Source organism: Chelmon rostratus, chromosome 19 (genome assembly GCF_017976325.1).
Source record: "Chelmon rostratus isolate fCheRos1 chromosome 19, fCheRos1.pri, whole genome shotgun sequence".
Taxonomy (NCBI): Eukaryota; Metazoa; Chordata; class Actinopteri; order Chaetodontiformes; family Chaetodontidae; genus Chelmon; species Chelmon rostratus.
Window position 1 is genome coordinate 24,075,648 of NC_055676.1, and position 17,222 is coordinate 24,092,869.

Consider the following 17,222-nt stretch of genomic DNA (forward strand, 5'->3'; position numbering starts at 1 on the left):
CCTCAAAGCAGAAGACCAGCAGGCCGATAAAAAAAGAGGTCAAAGTTCACGACAACATGAAAAATCACCCTGCAGAAAATTAAACAATAATTTATTTTGTATTCAAAGTAAAAATACAAGAAAAACACAACATTTGTATTTTAACACATTTCTGGAGGTAAAAATCATTTTCTTAGAATTCTAACTTTTAAATACTTCACATAATTCATCAATACAACTGTTTACAGAAAATATAGAGAATTTCTCAATTAAAAAAATACCCACAAGATCGAACAGATTCCCGAAACGTTCCCTTTCACAGCAAAACAGAAAACCACGTCTGAAGTACGTGAAGTAAATATGTGCATTCTGGACACGATCCTCGATCAAACACACCGAATAAAAAGATCCAGCGCTGCAGATCAATAAAACAATCAATCACAGTTTACCCACAATCCCACATTCTGTCAAAAAAAAAAACCCAATTTCACTGACAGAAACAGAACAGCAGTTAGAGACACACACACACATTCAGTGAACACTAACGAGCGATCCATTCATTTGGTCCCTTTTTGTTGCCATAGCAACCTGTCACCTGTTTAGTGTTGAAACACACGCGTCATGTTCCAGTGTTCCTCAGGTTTGTTCTTCATTTAAAAAGAACGTTTTCTATGTTTGACCCTTGACCTTCAGACTGACCTGTTTGTTTGAAGAATTTCTATATAAATTACGTTTAATTAGCGTGATCGCGTTGCGTTTACAGGCTAACGGATGTCGGGAATCAACGTTTGCTGAGTGAATAAAACGTACAATTAAGTATCGGGTTTTGGGACCCGAGATGAGGATCCAGACTGCGTTCGGGTCCCGGTGACAGCAGGGTCATGTGCTGAAAACGGGCGAATCACAGAGCTGCAGGGTGCTGAGTTCACTGCTGCAGGACGGTGTGTTCAAAGACCCTGAAACGTTCAGTGTGACGTGTACGTTAATTACCAACATGTCCTCGTTATGTTAATCCAGAAGGTGATTCGGCGTCTGACCTTCGCTGACCTGAACTTTTACAAACAAATTGTTTTTTTAATTGATCTCCACACGGAAAGCACTGATTTCCATTGGCCGCAGGCGGGCGATGCGCGGCGGCTGCTGTTGCTGGGCGGATTCCGGTTCATCGTCTTCGCGCAGCAGCGTGAGACCCGACCGACGGACAGCACGAAACTGAAGAGGAGAGAAAAGATCGTCCAAGTTCACCTGGAAACAAATAAAATAGAAATCTGTTAATATAATATATAGAAAACACAGATATTAGAATAGAATATTGAAAATTAACAAGGTCAAACACAAAATAAAAAAAGTTATTTTTTATGTAACTTTGACAAAAATGTCAAAAACTTTCAAATTAAAGAAAAAAATGTTGAAAAAACATCTCAAACATATAATTTTAAAATGTGTGTGTGTGTGTGTGTGTGTCCACCTCCTCGTGCATGCTCCACGTGCACTGCAGTGGTGGCTCGGGGGCGGAGCTACAATCAAAGCCCTTCCTGTGGAGGAGGAGGGCCACTTCCTGTGATGGAACGTCTGCTTCCTGTTTATCAAACGCACAAACACATTCCACAGATTTAAAAATGACCTGCTGAAGGTGAGCTGCAGGTAGCGTCATCGCAAACATCCAGGTGATTTCAGGTGTCGTTCTCACCTTCGCATCCTCCAGCGTCCTCAGGTTCAGCAAGTGAACGTCACACGGCAGCGACGAGCGCAGCGGCAGGAAGGGGCGGAGCTTTGGTAGCCGGCTGTCGCTAGGGGCGACCATGGTGATCGGAGGGTGGCAGAGAGAGAGGGAGGTCAGGTGGGCGAGCAGCGACAGGTGCTCAACTGAGGCTCCTCCCACTTCCTGTCAGGAAAAAAAGACAGAAACAGATGCATGAATCACTGGAGAATAAAAGTTTCTGTTGTATTGATCAGAGCCGTGTATTGATCAGCTGATCATTCAAAGCAGAGCGGCAGACTCGATCTGGAGTCTTTATGAGAGCTGATACTAGAACTGTAAATGTGTCTTTCAGTGAGAAACTGACGTGTCTGTAAAGCATGATGTGGTCTCAGGAACTGTATCTGCGTGCTGAATGAGGCCTCAGAAGGTTCCGGAAGCTAGCAGCGACCCAAAAGCTAGCAGCTATCAAAAGCTAGCAGCGATCCAAAAGCTAACAGCTATCCAAAAGCTAACAGCTATCCATAAGATAACAGCGATCCAAAAGCTAACAGCTAGCTAAAAGCTAACAGCTATCCATAAGATAACAGCGATCCAAAAGCTAGCAGCCATCCAGAAGCTAACAGCTTTCCAAAAGCTAGCAGCGATCCAAAAGCTCACAGCTATCCAAAAGCTAACAGCTATCCATAAGATAACAGCTATCCAAAAGTTAACAGCTATCCAAAAGCTAACAGCTATCCATAAGATAACAGCTATCCAAAAGCTAACAACTATCCAAAAGCTAGCAGCGATCCAAAAGCTAACAGCTATCCAAAAGCTAGCAGCGATCCAAAAGCTAACAGCTATCCAAAAGCTAGCAGCGATCCAAAAGATAACAGGGATCCAAAAGCTAGCAGCAATCCAAAAGCTAGCAGCTATCCAAAAGCTAGCAGCGATTCCAAAAGCTAACAGCTATCCAAAAGCTAGCAGCTATCAATAAGATAACAGCTATCCAAAAGCTAACAGCTATCCATAAGATAGCAGCTATCCAAAAGCTAGCAGCAATCCAAAAGCTAACAGCTATCCAAAAGCTAACAGCTATCCATAAGATAACAGTGATCCAAAAGCTAACAGCTATCCAAACGCTAACAGCTATCAAAAAGTTAACAGCTATCGAAAAGCTAACAGCTATCCAAAGGCTAGCAGTGATCCAAAAGCTAACAGCTATCCAAAACCTAGCAGTGATCCAAAAGCTACCAGCTATCCAAAAGCTCACAGCTATCCATAAGATAACAGCGATCCAAAAGCTAACAGCTAACTAAAAGCTAACAGCTATCCATAAGATAACAGCGATCCAAAAGCTAGCAGCCATCCAGAAGCTAACAGCTATCCAAAAGCTAGCAGCGATCCAAAAGCTAACAGCTAACCAAAAGCTAGCAGCGATCCAAAAGCTAACAGCTATCCATAAGATAACAGCTATCCAAAAGCTAACAGCTATCCAAAAGATAACAGCTATCCAAAAGCTAGCAGCGATCCAAAAGCTAGCAGCCATTCAAAAGCTAACAGCGATCCAAAAGCTAACAGCTATCCATAAGATAACAGCTATCCAAAGGCTAACAGCTATCCATAAGATAACAGCTATCCATAAGATAACAGCTATCCAAAAGCTAACAGCTATCCATAAGATAACAGCTATTCATAAGATAACAGCTATCCAAAAGCTAGCAGCGATCCAAAAGCTAACAGCTATCCATAAGCTAACAGCGATCCAAAAGCTAACAGCTATCCATAAGCTAACAGCGATCCAAAAGCTAACAGCGATCCAAAAGCTAACAGAAACCGAAGCTGCATTAAAGATCACAATCTAATGATGTGTTTCTATGACAACAAGCATGTCCAGTTCCAGACAGAGACAAACAGACAGACAGAAGACAGACAAAGACAGACAGACAGACAAAGACAGACAGACAGACAGAGACAGACAGACAGACAGAGACAGACAGACAGACAGTTGCATTTACAGCTTTTGACAGCTTGGACAAAAACAGTCTGGTCCTGGTCCAGAGGCGGTTTGAACTGTCTTGACACTTGGTGGACACGTGGACCTGAACTAATCAGAGAACAGGTCTCTGTCTGAGACACAGGAAGTGACTCAGGTGTCAGTCAGCAGCAGCAGGAAGCTCAGAAGTTAAATCATCTGTTTGCTCCTCATTCATCAATGAATCCAATCATGAGGAGACAAACTGAGACCGAGACCATCACTGATGGTTTCATTACTGATTTAATCTACTGCTGGTTTAACTGGTCGAGTGCCCCGCCCCCTCACCTGGGCCCCGCCCTTCCTGTCCTCCAGCAACAGGTGGAACAGACTCGCTGTCAGCTTGTTGTCGGTGACGCCCTGACCAAGACCGCGGTTATCATCCTGCTGCAGCCGCCGGTCCAGCACCACCTCCAGCTCACCTGCAGAGGTCAGAGGTGAGCACAATGAGACACAGGAAGAAGAGCTCTTAGCCGAGCCGGACGCCTCGATCTGCTAACGTTTGGATTCTGATCTGCTAACGATCTGCTAACGATCCGCGTTCAGCACATGTACAGCAACAGAAACAGAGACAACGACGCGCGACCCTCTTCGTTAAGTTCACGAGTCCCATCAACCAAAAGATTCTGAAAGAAATTCAGGTAGATGAGGACTCACCTGGTCTGAGTGATGCGACGGCCTGACTCTGAGCCGACAGGAGGGACATACGGGACACTGAGTCCTGCAGGAAGGACGCCGAGCTCATCGGGTAAAAGTTGGCCTGCAGGGGGAGCTTCGACAGAGTGCGACGCTGCTGAATCTGCACTCATAATCAATCGACTATTGGTAATCAGTAAATTATCAATAATCAATCCATAATCAACAATTGATTAACTATCAATAATTCATCATTAACATGATTCTAAAAATAAAATAAAATGGAAAAAGTGAACGAACCTGAAAACCATTGAGGTCGGTGTAGAAACGGTTGCCACTGGCAACGCTGCTGATGAGCCGCATGGTGAGCTCACGGTTGACCTCCGACCTGATGTCCACCGTGTTGGAAATCTCCAGGGATTTCCCAGCATGCCCTGGGGCAGAGACAGACAGGAAGCTTTTACTGTGAAATAACTCAGATGGATTAATGATGTGAATTGAAATTAAATTAATCTGGAATTAAAAGAATCAGTGACATCATCTCAATCACAGGAAGTCTCATGGGCCTCTACTGAGCATGCTCTGTACGCAGCACCACCTGCTGGCACACAAGAGCTGGACCGTCTGGCCCAACAGGTGCACTCCACCTGGTCCAGGTCCTGGACTGGAAACCAACAGACTCATCGTGATTTAATGTCATTTTATTATTCCATCTACGTACATGTCACGCTACAATGACAGAGATAAATCTTCCTGTCCCCCATTGTAACAGGAGGGTGGACATGGTGTCCAACATAGCATTAATTAGCATGTTAAATGCTAAACTAATTAGCTGAACACTGGTCGTTGGTTAAAGCAGAAGGAGCGGACAGTCGAAACGCCTCCGTGATCCAAAAACCAGTCGACAGGTAAGTGACCGTGCTGTCCCTGACAAGTCAGACGCACCTTTCACGTCGCGAGGACGTGACGAAGATGCCTGAGGAACTTCAGTCCGCTGCTGTCAAACTTAACTACGTCAAAGCTCGACCTTCTGCGTGAACTCAGGTCTGTTCACTGTGGTCTGCAATGAAAAGAGCGGCGCCATTCTGTCGCATACAAGAGAAGTGAGGCGCTAACGAGGCTCTTTGAGCGGCGCTCTGCCGTGAGGATTCAGCCGGTCTGCGGCGGCTCGGCGAGGCCTGCGGGCAGCCGGTTGGCCACAGTCACAGCTGAGGTGAGGCGAGACTAAATCAATGCGAGGAAGGTCGAGGCCGAGCCCATCTAACACCTCTTATGTGCGGCAGTCTAGTTCACAGAGTATCCCCCGGTCGAGGCCGGGCCCGGGTGGATCGGCGCTGACGGGCGGCAAACACGAGAGGTGGCTCGAATCATCATCACACAGCACATCATTGATCAATAAAGTGTTTAAATAGATACCGTCCAGGTGATAGAGTCGGACTCTGTGTGTGAAGTGTCGGAAACAGGAAGTGATCTCTGAGAATACCGGACCTCTGGAGACCCGAACCAGGGGGGGCTCTGAAGATGAGTAGAGCTGCAGGAGGATGGGAGACATTCACAGTGACTCAGACAGAAAGACATTCAGTTCTGGTCTGACTAATCTTGTTCAGCCTGGATTGTGGTTCTGGTTCTGGTCTTACCTGGGCCCCCTCATCCTCTGGCAGGAACAGATAGGCTCCACTCTTGTCCTGGTTTCTTCTGGTTCTTGTTCCGTACCACAGAAACTGGACCTGGATCTGACGGACTAGACCAGATTGCAGACGGAGCTTCTACATAAAGAAAAAGGTTTCAGTAACTTTTTAAAAAATGTATTAGTAAAAATAAATTATTGTTACATTTTAAAAAATGTATTTGCTACATTTAAAAAAAATGTATTAGTAAAAATAAATTATTGTTACATTAAAAAAAAATGTATTAGTAAAAATAAATTATTGTCACATTTAAAAACATGTATTAGTAAAAATAAATTATTGTTGCATTTTAAAAAATGTATTAGTAAAAATAAATTATTGTTACATTTTAAAAAATGTAGAAGTAAAAAAATATTGCTACATTTAAAAGAAATGTATTAGTAAAAATAAATTATTGTTACATTTTAAAAAAATGTATTAGTAAAAATAAATTATTGTTACATTTTAAAAAATGTATTAGTAAAAATAAATTATTGTCACATTTTAAAAAATGTATTAGTAAAAATAAATTATTGTTACATTTTAAAAAAATGTATAAGTAAAAATAAATTATTGTTACATTTTAAAAAAATGTATAAGTAAAAATAAATTATTGTTACATTTTAAAAAATGTATTAGTAAAAATAAATTATTGTCACATTTAAAAAAATGTATTCGTAAAAATAAATTATTGTTATATTTTAAAAAATGCATTGGTAAAAATAAATTATTGTTACATTTAAAAAAATGTATTAGTAAAAATTAATTATTGCTACATTTTAAAAATGTATTAGTAAAAATAAATTGTCACATTTTAAAAAATGTATTAGTAAAAATTAATTATTGTCACATTTTAAAAAATGTATTAGTAAAAATTAATTATTGTCACATTTTAAAAAATGTATAAGTAAAAATAAATTATTGTCACATTTTAAAAAATGTATAAGTAAAAAAATATTGTTACATTTAAAAGAAATGTATTAGTAAAAATAAATTATTGTTACATTTAAAAAAATTTATTAGTAAAAATAAATTATTGTTATATTTTAAAAAATGTATTGGTAAAAATAAATTATTGTTACATTTTAAAAAATGCATTAGTAAAAATTAATTATTGTCACATTTTAAAAAATGTATTAGTAAAAATTAATTATTGTCACATTTTAAAAAATGTATTAGTAAAAATAAATTATTGTTACATTAAAAAAAATTTATTAGTAAAAATAAATTATTGTTACATTTTAAAAAATGTATTAGTAAAAATAAATTATTGTCACATTTAAAAAAATGTATTGGTAAAAATAAATTATTGTTACATTTTAAAAAATGTATTAGTAAAAATAAATTATTGTCACATTTTAAAAAATGTATTGGTAAAAATAAATTATTGTTACATTTTAAAAAGATACATAAAAAACTCCACTCTAACAATTAAAATCCGCCTAAATAAATTTGTTATTTTAAGTCTGACCTGCAGCAGGCCGGTCTCCGGGGAGCTCCATATTTGTACGTGCTTGTTGCTAAGCGACAGGGGGGCGCCGGCCTCTGGTCCTTGTGGGCGGGACACCTGGAAGTGTTCGGTCTGGACGGTTGGTGGGTTGCCACGACGATGAAAGGTGTACTGAGCCCGGTAGGCGGAGCCGACAGAGGCTTTGGTCACATGATACACAACGAGCGACAGAGGAGGAAGTTCAGCCACGAAGTCGAGCTGCAGGTGAAAATATAAACTGTAAACAGGTGTAACACAGGTGTTCCGACAAAACACAAGAGAAGAGACCATGTGACATTCAGGGCCGGCTCAGGCTTGCATACGTCTCTGTCTGTCATGTACATGGAATATTTGAATGAACCGAACTGCTCTCCACCTGGAAAGCTTCCGTGGACGCCCGGCTCGGCTCCGCCCACACTGCAGAGATCTGCGCAGCCATTGGTCGACCTGTTTCTGCATCGACAACGCGAGCGTCCGGAGAGTCGATGACGACGCTGACGACGGATGTCCGGAGCTGCTCTGTCGGGTTAAATACGATCAATGACCTGAAACAACAATCAACATCAAGTCAGCGCAAGAAAAAACATGCTAGCAATGCTAGCATCTCTGACAGGCTATACTCTGGCAGAGTGGTACTTGGAGCTAAATGCATTAGCGTGATGCTGCGGTGACTTCCTGTTTACACAGCTGATTGTTCTTGATTGGACAGAGATTTAGATATTTCCTAGCAACAGATTTACACATCACTACCAGCTGAGACATTTCTTATCCGAAGGTGAGCTCTGCATGTAAGCCCCGCCCCCTTACCTGGGCTCATCACTGAGCTCGAGCGACGTCTTCTGGGGCAGAGCGTCCTGCGCTGCAATCACGTCGTCCTGAAAAACATTTCACAGTGAACCTCTGAGGGACAGTTTATCAAATATGTTCTGGAAACGTACAGATGTGACGTGTTCCTGTGGTGAATTCTGGAGTTTACTACGATTTGTTATTCTTACTGCTGAAGCCATCAGTGAAATAATATTAGTACACAGTGTGGTGCCATCGCAACATCACAAAACTAAACTGCACACCACAGCTGTAAAAGAAGTCATGGGGTCAGAGGTCACCATTTGCAGGAGGGGTTTTGACTGGTTGTGGTGGAACTCGCTCTTATCCAATAGCAGCAGCCAGTGGGCGGAGCTCTGCAGCACCTGGCGCAGGTTCAGGATCGAGTGAAACAATCTGTAAAATAAAATTAATTTCAGTTCATTTCCCTCAGTTTTTATGAAAGACTTCCTCAAATGTTTTTAATTTTCATTCATTTTACTTTCACTATCACATTGTCTGATTTCTATTTTTACATGTTTTCTCAGCCTTTAAAACATATTGACTTGACACGAGCGCTAAAGCCTAAAAACATCATTTCAAACCAAACTTTATTTAAAATTAAAATGCCAAAACTTCACGAAGAACAAAAAGGTCACACACAAACAATTTCTGACGAACTCCACCGTGAAACACAACATTAATGACATGCTATCAAATGGGAGTGATGGGAAATTAATGTTAGATGCTAATGCTAAAGAAAGGGTATGATGAGAGGCTAATGCTAACTGCTCACACTACGCGAGGCGGTACCTGCTACCGTTGCCAGTGGCGATGTCGTCCTTCAACAGAGAGCATGGAGGAACAAATGAGACAAAAAAACATGCGAACGCTAAAGATGCTAAAGAGTTACAGGTGCTACAATGCTAACACTGATTTTTTTTTTTAATCTGTCAATGCAAAGCTGAAAAAATACTCAAGAGACTTTGATGGAAACATATTCAGTAAGAATAGCATTAAAAATAAATGTCTGTAAAGGTCAGTCGCTTCACAAAACTCAGTTAACACCATTCATGTATTGATCTAAATGCATCCCATGCTAACACTTCACATGCTAACACTTCACATGCTAACAGCTGCTTTACCTGCCAGCTCCTGCTTCAAACCTTTAACCTTTAAAATGAACGAGTCCACCTTCAGAGCTGCAGACTACAGATCTGATAACGTTTAGTACAAGTCTGTCTGCTCGTTGGTGACAGAATGTAACTGAGTACATTTACTCAAGTACTGGACTTAAGTATAAATTCAAGGTACTTTACTTGATAATTTTCAGCAACTTTATACTTCTACTCGACCACATCTCAGAGGTAAATATTGTACTCCACTACATCAGTCTGACGGCTTTAGTTACAGTTACTGTTCAGATTCCTTCCTGTCCAGTGAAAAGCTCGTATCTCCAGATGTTGAATGTTTATGATAAACTGAAGGATGAAGTTTTCCTTCATGTCTTCTTCAGCTAAATAAACTGTTTAAAAAGCCTCTTGGATCAGCTGAAAATGCATCGTCATAGAGCTGAAAACAGGCTGTTTGTCTGAGATACGAGGTTCTCACAGGACAAACATATGATGATCTGCAGTGATCTGCTCATGAACTGAAGTGCCAGAGAAAAAAAGCTCACAGGTGAGCGTGCTAACAGGAAACACTCCCCACCTGGTGCCGTAGTCTACCACCACGGGGTCGCGGGCCGTGCCGGTGACGGCGTCGTGGTGCTGAAACAACGCCAAGCTCCGCCTCCCCGCCGTCAGGCGCCGGAAGTGTTCACGTGCCGGGAAGTCTGCCACCAGACGACCGTCGCCACGGAAACGACGCATTTCTGCCAGCATCAGGCTGAAGAGGATTTCTGACGCTCTGATCGATGAAGAACAGACGTTAAATGATGTGAGAGAAGAGAAGAAAACAGTCAGGAAAAAAGGGACAAACTGACAAATAAATAAACGAGGTGACGTACCTGAGTCTATAAATTAAACAAGGTGACGTACCTGAGTCTATAAATTAAACAAGGTGACGTACCTGAGTCTATAAATTAAATGATGTGACGTACCTGAGTCTATAAATTAAACAAGGTGACGTACCTGAGTCTATAAATTAAATGATGTGACGTACCTGAGTCTATAAATTAAACGAGGCGATGCACCTGAGTCTTTTTCTTATCTTATCTTGTAGAGTGAGGGAGACGGCGTACCTGAGCGCCGCCTCCAGCACTCTGTCGAGTCGCTTGTAAAACGGTCTGGAGGTGAAGTAGCCGCTCCAGTAATGATCGTCACGGTCGGCGTACGTGAAGAAATCCCCGCTCAGCGTCGGCAGACTCCTCCCCGCTGCGTCCACGTGACGATGAAGAGCTTTGAAGTAATCTGACAGAGTCCCGAAACGAGCCTGAAAACAGGAGAAGAAGAAGAAGAAGATGATGATGGTGATGACGTAGAAACAGGAAGTCAACCAGACACACCTGATGACGGAGGACTGACTCTTCCCAGGTGTGCCAGGTACTCACCTTGATGTGGAGCTCCGGGTGTTGGTCGAAGTAGTCGAAGAGTTTCTGGTAGTTCGTGAACTGAGCGTCCCACTCGCTCGACTCGACGAACCGAAAGTCGTCACCGAGCGGAACGAGAAGAACCGGAGACCGAAACAGGCGAGACTTCTGCCGGTACTGGTCCAACAGGAGGAGAGCCCTGAGGGGACAGACGGGAACCGGGGCCGTCACCATGACGACACAGAGCCGGTGCAAAGAAAAGAGTCAACAGGAGCAGAAAAGTCAAAGAAAGAAATCAGATCCCTGCTCACCTCTCCTGGACATTCTGCTCTGTGATTGGCCGCGGCGGGATCCTCCACGGACAGAAGACCCGCCCCCCCGGCAGGCGGTGGAAATCAAACTGACAACAGACGGCGGGGTGCGGCCCACACGTGTGCGGAACGTCGTAGCTGTAGAATGGCATCATGTGACACGTGATGTCACTGCGGGGGGAGGAGTCTGATGCACAGGAAGTGGGCGGAGTTAGAGACACGTAAAACAATTCCATTAAAACATGTTTTTGTTTGTCTTTTTTTTAATTGTTTAAATTATTCGTTAATTTCACATTTTCTGTCTCTCTCTCCGTTCTGTCGGAGTGTCTCTCACCCCCACCCACCCCAGCTCTGGCGCCACAGGAACTCGAGTGTCTGTTGCTGGGCGAAGTGCTTCTTGACGGCGTAGTGAACACGCTGGATGACCATGTCCCGAAGTCCCGCCCCCTTCAGCAGGTAGGTCATAGAGGGGGAGTGGCCAAACGGATCCACCGCCCAACCGCTGCTCGGCTTCACACCTGAACAGAAAAATCACGTTTAGCACGCCGACGCGTCGAGCGACGTCACGCAGCGAAAGGAAGAGAAGTGTCGGTGGAGGTGACATGAACCCAGGTGTCGCTGCATCCACTGATGTCCCTCGATCAGCTGATCCAACAGAGCGAAGTAATGAGAGTTCGCTTCGTCGGCCATCACCCAGCCGCCCGTCACCAGCTCCAGCTGCCCCGCCCCCACCAGGCTGACCAATCACAGAGCGGAAACAAATCATGAACAAAGAAAAAAAAGAGAGAAAAAGATCAAATGAATAAATATGTGACGATACAACAATGGCAACTTTCCTCATTGTGCTTCCTTTTTCTTCTTCTTTGGTTTGTAAACAAGTCGTTTCTGGAAACTTGAACGAAGCAAAGAAGAAGCTGAAGTTACCGTTTCACCATCTCTCTCTTCTGCTCGTCGATGTCGTCCCACCATTTAGAGAAATAACTTATTTCTGCCCAAATCATCTTCCTCCTGATGAAGACACCACATGTCATCATTCACAGTCTGATTACCCGCTGTACTCTGATTACCTGCTGTACTCTGATTACCCGCTGTACTCAGATTACCCGCTGTACTCTGATTACCCGCTGTACTCAGATTACCTGCTGTACTCTGATTACCTGCTGTCTTCAGTCAGTTTGATCAGCATGTTGTCGAGGATGTGTTTCGTCTGATCCTGATAATACCTGTCAAACGTCTTCAACCAGCCTGACACACACACACACACACGCACACGCACATGCACACGCACACACACACATGCACACACACCCACACACCCAGACACACACAGACACACACACACGCACGCACACACACCCACACACACACGAACGCACACACACACACGTGCACGCACACACACACACAGAAACACACAAACAGACAGACAGACACACACACACACACACGCACACACACGCACACGCACACACACACACCCACAGACGCACACACACACAGACACACACACACACACGCACACACACACGCACACGCACACACACACGCACACGCACACACACCCACAGACGCACACACACAGACACACACACACACACACACGCACACACACCCACACACACACACGAACGCACACGTACGCACACACACACGTGCACGCACACACACACAGACACACACACACACACGCACACACACCCACACACACACGAACGCACACATACAACCACACACAGACACACAGACACACACACGCACGCACACACGCACACACGCACACACGCACACACACGCACACACACAAACACACACACACACACTCACACACAGACACAAACACACACAGACACACACAGACACACACACAGACACACAGACACACACAGACACACACACAGACACACACACAGACACACAGACACACACAGACACACACACAGACACACACACAGACACACACACACAGACACAAACACACACAGACAGACAGACACACACAGACACACACACAGACACACACAGACACACACAGACACACACACACACACACACACACACACACACACACACACTTGCTTTAAATCCACTGATTACTCAGCAACGTGTGAAATATTTCACTCCATCGTGTTGTTTCTCACCGGGGTCGTTGTGTGAATGAGGAACCAGAAATAGTTCCAGTGGCTGCTCGTCCCACTCGTTGCCCTGGTAACGGATCTCAAAACCCTGTTTCCAGGCGCCGCCGTCAGGATTATCAAATGCGAGGAGGTCATAAACATCCAGGAGCTGGAAACGGAAATAAGTCGGTGGAATTTCGGGTAACATCAAGTTTCGACATGCTAATACCCATTAGCGACTTTAACCTTCGATATGCTAACAACTTAGCATGCTAAGCTAACCTGCACTCTGTCGGTTCTGTCTTTCATCTCTTCGGCCAATCGGCAGCCAGGTAGGGTCTCAGCTCGGCTGTGGGCGGAGTCTGAGCTCACATTTCCTCCTCCTCCACCTGTTCCCCACGATGCTTTGCGATGGAGTAAAGAGTCACGCAGCGTGGCGACCAGGCGGTTGTTGTCGCTGAGGAGACGTTCCAACTTGTCAATCTTCTGCTGGAGGTGGGACAAACCCTACAGACGGAGAATGTGATTGGTTTTAAAACACAGATGTTTGATCTTTAACGACAAACTTAAAAATGCTACAAAACCGGTTTCCCTATTGAACGGCGTAAAATCTGTAGAGAGGACGTAGCTTCTGTTATGCTCGACTCCTTTAACCGGTCGTCCCGTCGGGGACGCTGCCTCAGCCCTTCCCTCTCTGCTTCATTTATCGAGCCCCTAGCTCAAGCTATCAGACAGAATGAAGGTCTGAGAGGGATTGTCATAGCTGATGAGGAACACGTCATTCGACTCTTTGCAGATGATGTTATTACCTACCTCCAGAACCCAAACACAGCTCTCCCAAAACTGAGGTCCATTCTAGATGATTATGGCAAGAAGTCAGGCTATAAATTAAATATCAATAAACACAAATCCTTCCTTTGAGTTACAAAGAAATCAGACAGGCCAATAAATTAAAGAGGGAAGCACAATCTATACGATATCTGAGTGGTTCTAACACAAGATCTGTGTAAATTATAATATTATTCATAATAATGTACAGAAGGACATAACAAAAAGGTCCGCTCTAGGATTAGACTTTGCGGCCCGGTTGAGATATGGGGTCTATCGGTGCCCCCCGGAGGACCGAGCAAAATGGAAACAGATTGAGTTGAAACATCTCAATCCCAGACAAAAAGAAGAGAAAAAGAAGTTAGAGGACAAACTAAAGAGAGCAGCATTCTGGAAGACTCTTTTAAAACTTGTTAAAAACTACAATCTGGAAGGAGAAACTTTTAATTTGGCCCTTATTATTCACACGAGGGACGTCTACTCGTTTAAAATCCTGATATTGGAGAGCAAGAAGACCATCACCAGGAACTGGCTGAAAAGCGACCCCCCCACACTGACAAACTGGAATTATTGGAGGAGATTCTGTGGAAAAACTGACTCACTACTTAAGAAACGAAGCAAAGTCTTATCATCAATGCTGACTTCCAGAAAAGGATCAAGTAATAATAGATTTTTATCAAAATGAGAGTACCCCCCCCACCCACACCCCCCATTGTATTTGTCGTTTGACCATGTTTTGTTGTGTATTCTGAAAGCATAAATAAAAAGTAGAAAAAAAAGCTACAAGACCTGTACATATTCTGCACATGTTCTACTAGTTTTGTGTTAAATGATTTTATTTTGAAAATCCTCTGACTGTACTGTGCTCTGGACTTTAGCTCTACAGGACCACGACTGAAAGTGTCCTCTGCCTCAGTGTGACAGTATGGTACGGCAGCTGCACGGCACAGGAGAGGAAACAACTGGCACGGGGGGTTAAAACTGCACCCCCTCCCTGACCTAGACTCTATATGTGAAGGCCAGGTCAGGAAGAGGGCGAGATCCATCGCCACGGACCCCAGCCATCCGGGCCACAGACTGTTTGTACCGCTTCCATCAGGAAAGCAGTACAGGAACATCCGCACCCCCACCAACAGACTGAGGGACAGCTTCTTCCCCAGAGCTGTCAGAGCTATCACCCCCAGCAGCCCCTCACTGCAGTGAGAGACTGTGAGGACTGTGAACCACTGCACACCGCACTTTAGTATATTGGTACTTCACTGTAACTCACATCGTCCATACGTCCAACAGGTGTCTCCCTGTGCTGCTGAAGCTCCGCCCCCTGCATCAGCTCCAGCATGCGATACAGCGACATCACCGCCAGGCAGAAGACGCCGCCCACCAGCACGGCCAGCAGCCGACTTGTCTTCATCACTGAAAAACAATTAATGAAACGAATTCACCGACAGGACGAAGAACGAGCACAGAGACGTTTCATTTGATGAAGTTCGTCATCCTGGTGCATTGTGGGAAATGTAGGATGCAGTTTCATCTCCACTGGAGCTGCAAGCAATGTTTCATTTATCAATAAGCTGATCTGCAGGACATTAACTGGCAAACATTTTGATCATCATTATTATTTGCTTATCTTATCTTATCTTATCTTAAACAGCTTCAGAATGAGCGCAGTCGGACAGCGCTGATGCAGCAGAGAGTGAAACATGAGCCTGAACCACCTTTATTCAAACATGCTGCTGCATCATATTCAATTTCCCAGTTTTAACATTTCAAATGTTGAATTTGTGCTATTTTCAGTTAAATGAATGAATAAAACAAAGCTTTTAAAAACAGGTTGGACACAAACACACACATCAGAGGAGGACGTGAGCCGCCTTCATAATGAGAGCAGCTGAAACAGGTTTGAGCTGCAGGAGGGGTCTCACCTGACTGTCAGCATGGACCACGTGAGCACAGGTCATCTACAGGTGCTGACGAGTCAGTGAAGCCCCCTCCCCCCACACACTAATGCTGCCACATCACATCAATGTTATTCTTATAAAACTTCTTTCACCCCTTAAAAAACCGGCGTTTATCAAATAATAAACACAAAGGAAATATTTTGTAAAATTTCTGCCGCTGATCGAACTGATGAGCGCTCCTACAGGTCGAACAGCGGTGAAGATAAAACTGTGAAAACTTTACATTTTAAAGCTCAATTCAAACCTTCCGCACTGAAACTTCCGCGTTGGACGAGCTGCGGCAGGTCTCTCGCTCCGGTGCGTCTCGTGCCGCTTTTCACCTGTCCGGTGACGTGGCTGTGTGACTCCAGCAACCCGCCAAAACCCCAAAGCGAAAAGAAACGTTTTAATAAGTTAAAATAAGTTAGTTTGTCCCTCCGCAGCGCGAGCTCAGGTCGCTGCTGCGCCTGCTCCCTGCTGTTTGTTTTGCTTCCGGTTTGGTTCAGCTGACTCAGCGCTCTGGAGACAACGCTTCCGGTTAGAGGGGCTCAGTTTCCGGTCAGGACTGTGAGAAATACAGCACCAGAAATATTCTTCACACTGTAAAATACATTTTCCAGCTAACAGACGTCAATCAAAGTTTAAGTTTAATTTAATTTCTTTGTGTGACAGAATTTCCACTTCTGTTAAAGTACCTGAAATTAATATTTTACATGTTTCAAAACTTCAATTTTTTACCTTTGTTCATATCAACTTTGAGAAAGTTGCAGTGTTCGGCCGAGGGTTGCCACCTGACATCCCGAACTCTGGACCACCAGGTGTTTATCTGTAAATCTGTAGCTTAGTTCTATATTTTTTATCTCACTATTTTTTATTATTTCTTTTTTTTCTTATATTGTTAGTCAGTATTTTGTATTGTATTTATGCCTCCTTACTTGAAAGTTGTTCTTTTTTGCATGCCCTTTTGTTTCCACCCTTTGAGCTGCTGGAAAATTTCTCTTTGGAGATTAATAAAGTATCCATCTATCCATCTATCTATCTATCTATTATCTATCCATCTATCTATCTATCCATCTATCTATGTATCTATTATCTATCCATCTATCTATCTATCTATCTATCATCTATCCATCTATCTATCTATCCATCTATCTATGTATCTATTATCTATCCATCTATCTATCTATCTATCTATCTATCCATCTATCTAT

The 17,222-nt window shown here is 43.6% G+C and overlaps 1 protein-coding gene across 1 annotated transcript; it reads right to left on the reverse strand.

The window, feature by feature from the left end:
• Positions 1 to 74: 74 nt before the first annotated feature.
• Positions 75 to 16,495, reverse strand: man2a1 (mannosidase, alpha, class 2A, member 1). Its single transcript, XM_041959587.1, has 24 exons — positions 16,277 to 16,495; positions 15,345 to 15,487; positions 13,529 to 13,753; positions 13,271 to 13,415; positions 12,290 to 12,377; positions 12,057 to 12,140; positions 11,741 to 11,868; positions 11,477 to 11,650; positions 11,133 to 11,319; positions 10,843 to 11,020; positions 10,534 to 10,724; positions 10,002 to 10,199; positions 8,594 to 8,708; positions 8,295 to 8,362; positions 7,864 to 8,032; positions 7,470 to 7,706; positions 5,969 to 6,097; positions 5,748 to 5,862; positions 4,632 to 4,765; positions 4,353 to 4,494; positions 3,984 to 4,117; positions 1,670 to 1,864; positions 1,448 to 1,558; positions 75 to 1,224 (listed from the first exon to the last, which is right to left on the reverse strand). The coding sequence occupies exons 2-24, from the start codon at positions 15,483 to 15,485 to the stop codon at positions 1,054 to 1,056; spliced, it is 3,459 nt and encodes a 1,152-aa protein (XP_041815521.1). The 5' UTR covers positions 15,486 to 15,487; positions 16,277 to 16,495; the 3' UTR covers positions 75 to 1,053.
• Between the last annotated feature and the right edge of the window lie 727 nt (positions 16,496 to 17,222).